Source organism: Dreissena polymorpha, chromosome 4, assembly GCF_020536995.1.
Source record: "Dreissena polymorpha isolate Duluth1 chromosome 4, UMN_Dpol_1.0, whole genome shotgun sequence".
NCBI classification, from domain to species: Eukaryota; Metazoa; Mollusca; class Bivalvia; order Myida; family Dreissenidae; genus Dreissena; species Dreissena polymorpha.
Genome location: NC_068358.1, coordinates 13,304,770 through 13,313,496, shown reverse-complemented (window position 1 = coordinate 13,313,496; position 8,727 = coordinate 13,304,770). Strand labels below are relative to the sequence as shown.

The 8,727-nt window shown below is 32.9% G+C and overlaps 1 protein-coding gene across 1 annotated transcript; it reads left to right on the top strand.

The window, feature by feature from the left end:
* Window positions 1–2,257: 2,257 nt before the first annotated feature.
* Window positions 2,258–5,802, top strand: LOC127877746 (uncharacterized). The gene is made up of 2 exons (XM_052423940.1): window positions 2,258–2,755; window positions 3,392–5,802. The coding sequence occupies exons 1-2, from the start codon at window positions 2,629–2,631 to the stop codon at window positions 5,530–5,532; spliced, it is 2,268 nt and encodes a 755-aa protein (XP_052279900.1). The 5' UTR covers window positions 2,258–2,628; the 3' UTR covers window positions 5,533–5,802.
* The last annotated feature ends 2,925 nt before the right edge of the window (window positions 5,803–8,727 follow it).

Here is an 8,727-nt window from a genome sequence, read left to right as displayed (position 1 = left end):
GATAGGTGACATAACGATTTACACACTATAAATAACGCAAGTAGATTGATCATTTTATATATAAAATATATACAATTCACTACGCATGTACACTTTGCATTCCTGGATTTACCACGTGACGATGATGATCAATATACTTGATTTATTTATAGTTAACTGGTAGTTACCTGGTACACATACCCAGTAAAATGTTATTACCCAATGCACTGAAAATATGAAAACTTAACAACTTTTTCAAGTGATGTTATATACCAGTCGTGATATCTTAATTATTATAAACTAATAATTGTAAAAATTACGGTATTTTAGAACTCATTTTTTACAATTTCACAGGGAATATTATAACGCACCTCTGGTTTAATATAAAGAAGTGAAACTTCAGCTGCTGGAGCAGTAGTGAATTCTTATTATATACAATTAGTTGGTCCTTTATTAAAGGCAAGTGACCAATTAATTTTTCATCACGCGGTGAACTGAAAACTTATTAGAAAAAAACAATGTAAGGTATTTAAACCGTGGTAGTATTTATACATAATTCGCATGTGACGCACAGCAGGGCAGTTCCGTGTTCGTTCACAATTACTGTAAATAATACAATGACAGTGTGATGCAATCGTCCGAAATAAGTGTTACTTAACGTATACCTTGATTATAAAACTGGATAATTGCTATGAAATCGATGTGATACATGACTTAGATATATTTTCTTTAAAAAATATATTATTTTTTATGAACAAAAATGCGTATATTCTTGATCTAGACTTAAACTCGACTGACTCCTATTTTGACTTACTGTTGTAAATCTTACGGTGACCATAATTGCTCAATGACCAAGATTAACGTCATTAAAGACCATGATGCTAAGCGCAAGTTACCAAAATTGGCCGATCACGTGACTAACCAAAAATAATGGCCAAAAATTATGACCAACATATTGATCTATACACGACGTCATTTACCAAACGGGATAAACAAAAGATCAAATGGCGCCTTATTATGAAAATTACAAAGTATAACAAATGGATTTATTAGGATGTGATACATCTGGCTTCAACATCGAATTGGGACTCTTAAAGTGATTTTCAGGAAAGGGTTTCCCAGAATTCAATAAAACAAACGGCTGCAAAAAAATACAAGGTGAAATAAATAGGTAAGCTGGCAGACAATGCAAAATACTTGAATGTACCACAAAGATAAGACATTCCATAATATGAATGGCTAACATCTGGGTTCAAGTTATGGTGTATACATGTGTCAATTGATATAATATATAGCTACATAAAACCAGTATGAACAACTTCACAGTCCATAAAAAGGTACATGTTACTGTCATACCTGGGGTTAATCAATATTTAGCTTCCGTGTAAAACAAACAATTTCTAAGTTATTAATGGCAACATGTTTTTGTATCGAAAATGTCCGTAGATCGCCCTTTAACACACGTATTCGAATTTGCGAATATCGGACTTCTTTAAAAAGTTCATTCATTCGTTTAATTCGTTTATTTTTTTTGGACACCAAATGCTGACTGCCGGTCATTACAAGAAACGTATTGTATCTTAGTTCATATATGTAAGAGAATCCTTTACCAATAGATGACTTATTAAAAAGTTCAAAACGTATTATATTGCATTGTCATAGAAAATCAACCGTGTGTGATATGATTTGTCCAATGTCTGACAAGCCAATCGCGAATTATTTGTTATTTGTATGCGTTATTTTGTTTAGAACCGATGAGTAAGTTTTGCCGGACAACTAATGATTGTTAACAAAGTCAACAATCTCTGATAGTATGCATGTATGATGATATTAAGACTTTTTTGATCTGGGATAATAATTATCAATATAAAATAATACTAGTGCTATAATCAATCATTTTAAGAGATCATCTTCCATTAACGCAAACATTCTTATCTAAATAATAATAAAAAATATTGCATATTCTCTTCCGGATCGATGTGTCAAAATTGTTATCATAAGAAAATTCTCCACTTAAAATGCCTCAGACATGTTTAAACTAGGAAGTTTGCGTAAAATTGTTCCGAATATGACAAGATGCCTCATGTTATCTGTCCTATAGTAAACGTGTTTGAGTTCACACAGATTTTTTGCAAATCCTGATTACACTTACGCGCTTTAAGTCAAGTATCATTCTTATCTGTACGGTAAACATTGGTTTAGTCATAAGCCTCATGTATTCCTAATTCGCCATAATATCTTGCTATTTATTTCTTAGTCATAATTTGTATATATATGCCATGACACGTTGTCAAACTTAAACACTGTAGACAACTGATAATAAATAGCCTAACGTAACCAAATACAGTTGGATTTCGTTTTATAATCTGTCGGATTTCAAACATGATATATGTGTTTTACGTATATTTATAACTCTGATATAAGCGTTTAAGACAAACTTTAAGTGTAAAGTTCCGAACGAATTGCTGAATTATCAGAATACAGTAGCAAATCTCGTTCTATTTACTAACGTTTTTATTGAATAAACATTAAAATGTATATCGCACTATCAGTATTTACATTGTGATTCAAAGATAAACATTACAAAATAAATCGACTCAAAGACTTGACAAAGAATTTGCATTTGATCAAAACATTTTTTGGAAAGTCATGGATACGAGTTATGCCATTAAAGGTACCGTTTGTATAGCGATGATAGCAATCCTGGCGGATATGTGTAATTCCATGGTGACGACGACTTATAACATCCCTGGTTATTTCAAGTGGACAGGACAAGGTGAGTCCAACATCTCCTTGCAGCATCGTTTAAAAATAATGTATTAAATGTACACTTAGACTTTATTCATTCATATGGTTTAAATTGACTGTGTATTTCGTAGATTTCTTGTGTTTTTCATTTTGCATTCTATGGAGATTTTTTGATAACTGTTTATTTATAAGTGTTGCTCATTTTTGTAATGGTTGGTATAGAACAAAATCTGATATAACTCCGAAATGTTATTGTTTGCTCTATTGTAACACAACTAAAGGCATTACAAAGAAATTCGCCGTCATACAGTCATTTCAGAACAGTTTATCATTGCCAAGTAATCAACTATAACAGTTCTCTATAATGTATGTATTTATCGTTACTATATTACATGTAAAATGAGAAAACAACAACAGCAACTTGATTCACATATAAAACAATGCTATACGGCAACAATGTAAGCGTTTTGAGTAGTCGTTACAAAATAATTTAACAAAAACGGAGTTTACTGTCATGATATATAATATAGATTGATATCTCATTTGAACGACATATACTTTACTCGCAGAGCAAATTAGACAAGAGAATTCCATTAATCTGTACAAACATGTTTGTTTGAAATAATTTGTTTGTATAAAACATTGCATTTATAAATGTTTACAGGCCACATACACGACTACCTTTACTGTCCAAATGTCTGTCAAAATCAACATGGATTTGAAAACCTGGACGAATGCTGCGGCTGCAAAGCGAGACCGTGTTGGGATTTGGAAATGGAAGATCCGAACATAAACTGTGGAGTAAGATACGGTCACCTGATTTTGGAATTCAAAAATCCTATAAGTACGGTTGCAACACACAGCGATAGCATTCCAAAATCTTCAAATTATTCAGTGATATACGGGTTAAGATGCGTTCTATGTAAGCTCAGATATCTACCCGAAAACCTGTGCAACTTTACAAATGGTCTAATTGATGTAGATTTATCACACAACAAATTATCAGAAGTGGACGCAATTAAATGTTTGACAAATTTGGACACGCTAAACCTCGGGTTTAATCACATAATTCACATCAAGAACACAACTCTACACGAAATGAATTATTTGAGGGTACTCCGTCTGGATGGAAACAATTTGGCTAATCTTGATGCCAATACTTTGAACATCAGACACGGAAATATTCTTTTTGTTGATGTATCATATAATCACTTCGAAACCTTGGACATAACCAACCTTCATCGGCCTGGATTTTTCTGCGCCTTGAATATATCGAATATGAACATTAAATCAATAACGAACGACGCGCATTTTAAGTTTGATGAAAACGAGACATATGGACCAGGGGACACTTTTGTATATAATACTTACGGTTATTCATTATTGAACTATACCGATGCTGGCATAACTGATATTAAGAAAACGGGAAAAATACTTTTAGGGGCTATATTCTTCAAGAATTCTCCATTTTCGTGTGATTGCGCCTTAGTACCGTACATCATGGAATTAAAGTTCTGGATTGTAAACTTTTTTAATCTTACTGATTATCAACTTGTGTGTAATGAGCCATTAAGAGTCAGAAACAGGTCTTTATATGAGATTATTATAAATGAAGACTACAGCGAACTTTCTTGTGAGCTACCTAACTGCCCTTTTGCCCCTGACAAGAACTACCCGTCTGGAAACTGTTCTCAACGTGCTGAATGTACCTGTTCTGATGACCAGTTTCACGGGAGAGTGATTGTGAATTGCAGTAATCTAGATGAGATGCCTGGTAATTTACCGGTTGGTCATTGGAATAACCAGAATATTGAACTAAACATAAATGGATCAACCATAACACATATTGATAGCCGACCATACCTTGACAGGACGGTAGCATTACGCATGTTAGATGTTCCGCTTTCAGATATTACAAAGACAGCGTTGCAAGCCATGCCTAACGATATGCAACTCAGTATTGACAGCCAACAAATAACACTCCTTTCAGAAGGATTTCTTAAAATGAATCCATATCAAATTCAGTTTGGAAAGAACCCCGTAACCTGCACCTGTGACAATCTATGGATAGGAACCTGGATTCGAGCCAAAGGAAAACGCGAACAATTGCTTTGTAGAACTACTCATGGAGTAATTGATGCATATGATGTAGATCATATAGTCTTGGACTGCACATGGCATTATGATAGCCAACTTTGGGCTATTGTTGGACTGGTAACAGTTACACTTGTTTTTACCTCTGTGGGTGCGCTCTTTTGGTGTATGTTTAGGAACGAAATGCTTATTTTGAAAAGGAAGTATTTACCGTGTAAACAAGAACACTACCCATACACAACAGACGTATTTATTTCATTCTACTCAGCTAATCCGTATGTTTTTACATATATGGAGCGTTTTCTGCGACCAATGCTTATAACAGAAGGCTATTCTGTTTTCGATTCTTTTCATGACATAGAATACAATGAGGAGGATTTCGATTTCCAGCTTACACAGGCAGTTAGTAAGTGCAAAAATTTCCTCATAATTTTATGTGAGGATTATTTAACCGACGAGAAAACCTGTCTTGAGTTTGACACAATATGGAAACATTTTGAACACATATCACACCGACCTGTCATAATTGTTAACTTCAACTCTGCCGACAGTTCTGAAATATCAGATAGACGTATCCGTGCGTTCCTTCGACTTAAACAGGATCTAAATTTCAAGAACACAAACACGCAATTAATCGAAGAGCTGAAGGCGAGATTATGTGCGCCTATTGCGTCTGCACAAGAAGATGAAGAGCGTGTAGCGTTTGCTTAAGGGATACCTGATTCACGGCGAAAAATACTGCGACCTTTAGACAGCCCTAGTGATGAGCCAGACTGGAAATTAACTGCTCCAATAAATACAATATATTATATGATTATAAATTTAATATTGGAGACGCTTATTTAAATTAAAACAGTTTAAATGATTCAATAGAAGTGAATTGTTCATACATTAAGTGTATATCTCGTTTAGTTTATATTCATTTTAAGTTTTCAGATCTAAAAACACAAACTACAAAAAGCATTAAAATTGTGGAATTTATTTGTCTTTTTTCCCCTCTTAAACTGACCCTTTTAAATAATACACCAAGTTAGAAAAATGCGGAGTCATTAAAAGCCGAAATTAAAAGCAATAATGCACACTTTAAATGTCTTTGTATTATGATTTTATGCCTACAACGACACATTCGCACTTTTTCATATCGCCACCTACAATAGCTAATTACGAAATATTTTCTCACATCTATGATGTGATAAGAGAATCATACTTTCGTTAGTTAACATTCTGCTGGACACATTTTTAGCTGATTTTAAAGTCGCAGGGAAACAACAAAACGAATATAAGCAACTAGTATGTCACGTTAATGAAACACGCTTCTATAATAGCCTCACATTTTAGAAATACTTTTCATTCACATATTCAATATAGTTGTTTGCTAGACACAATAATTATTCGTATGTATTCAAGCTTTTATATTAATTGGACCAAGCTTATTCTAACCGTTCTCTGTGTATCTTTGTGTATGCCTCACGCATGGAAAACTATATTCCTTTTTCAATAATCTTGGGTTTACGTGTATGCCTGTGAATTATCAATACATTTGTTTGTACACAGTTGTATAGGAAGACAATTAGCATTGTCTTCTGATTTAATAGCCCGAACCAAAAACTCAAACGACAAAATACAGTAACGTGTAAATGTTTACGATAAATTTTATTTATGGATACTTGACGAAATTAATTACAGACACATCTCCACATTCTGGTTTTTTGCAAGACATGACTGACAAATAGGGTCTCTCTTATTGGGTCATACAAAGATGCACTCTTTCTGTTGGTTTCCATCCGCTCTGCAAATTGTATCACATGGTATAAATGAGTGTTATGTTTCCATGTCTCTGCCTTCTTATTCTTGATATATTTTGAAAATTATACGTTATCACATGGTGTCGTTGTGACATGGGCCCGTATGGACAAAGCCGGAGTTCCATTGGGTCCGGTGGTGTACCAAATTCAAAATATGTCCGTATTGCAAACTATATATCAAATATCCTACACGCGTAACCACAGCATAATTAAGCACAATTTCTTTGAGTCATTAAAGGGATCTTTTCACGCTTTGGTAAATTGACAAAATTGAAAAAAGTTGTTTCAGATTCGCAAATTTTCGCTTTAGTTATGATATTTGTGAGGAAACAGTAATACTGAACATTTACCATGGTCTAATATAGCCATTATATGCATCTTTTGACGATTTTAAAACTTAACAATTAAAAAGCGTTGCAACGCGAAACGATTGAATAATTTGGAGAGTTCCGTTTTTGTCGTTAAATTTTGTGAAACTACGAAGATTGCTTATATAAGGTATAAAATACGTCTAGTTTGTGTACTCGGCGGAATAGCTCAGTAGGCTAAAGCATTTTTACTTTAGGACTCTGGCAGGACTCCAGGGGTCACTGGTTCGAAACCTGCTCAGGGCAATGTTCTTTTCCTTTTTTTAATTTTATTCTTGATTTTTTACTGAAGCCTTTACGATCCAATGTTTACATTTATCAATATAAAGCATTTAATGAATGAATTAAAAAATGCCAAAATCTGTGAAAAGGCCCCTTTAAATGTGTGTAAATGTTTATTATTGTTATTTGACGAATAAGTCAAAATGGCGTTGCCGTATGTGTCAACATATGAATATACAGTTTTTATTCTTAACGGTATATTAATATTTATGAAGAAAACCGGATGAAGAGTTTATGTATTGCATCCATCAAAGTAAGTATTGTGTTATTCAAGTCATGAAAAATACAGATATGTATCATCATAAATGTTGACAATTAATCCAAAAAAGCAAACTGCAAGCGTACAAAACGCGACAGCTATTTTACATTGCAAATGATGTGTGCGGTTACAGACGGCGCGTGAAATCGATCGTGTGCTAGATATCAAGCGGTATTATGCACAACAGGACGTAGAAAAACGATATCAGCACACATCTCATGTTTGACCATTTCAAATCCATATATGACATAAAATCAACGTTCTTATGTTTCTAATTATAATAAGGTATTTAATAAGACAGGATACTATTTCTGATAATGCCGTGATTTATTCAGTACATGCATAATATAACCAAAATGTTTCAGAATACAACAAATAATTGTACGTCATCAAGCATGCAACAAGAGTTTCAAGTTACAAGTTTTCGTATTGGAACATCGGCAAAATGTCTTTGATCATTTTCATACAAATTATCTAATTTTAGTCAAAGTACATCAATACTATACAATAACATACATGTTAATACACATACATTGCGATGAGACGTGTTCAAACGTACTGTACAAATGTATTAACAACTAGATTAGAATAAACAATTCATAAATAGACATTATAATATCGGTTTCATGCAATGTTACATTGAGAAGGATGTTTTATATTTTTACTTTTTGGTTCTACCATTTGAGGCAAAAGTTATTAAAACTGTGAAATTGTATTAATTTCAAAGCGGAAAATAATATATCGAAATACAATAATTGTACAATGATTTATTGCTTTAATTTCAATATAATTATAATTTTCGTACACCTTAATTTGTGTGTCTAAATTTTCGGACTACTGTAATATTTGAATATTTTTCGTATCTAAATTTTCGGACAGGAAAATACATTATTATTCGCAAGTGTCCGAAAACTTTATTCACAAGTGTCCGAAAACTTATAGAAATTACGGTATCTACTTCTCTAATCATGTAAATTCCCCAATATTATATAAAATATTTGGAATTACAAGAGAGTAATATAGAGCAAGTGTAGTTTTAGTGTTAGCTGCACTGAACTAAAATGTACAAAAAATGTTTGGAAGCTTTGAAGACTTGTTCATTATTTGCCTTTATTATTCTAAATTAAAAAGTAAAAACAATGCTAAATTGTAACATAATTCTCGATCGTGTTCAAATTGCTTTAAAAAACTG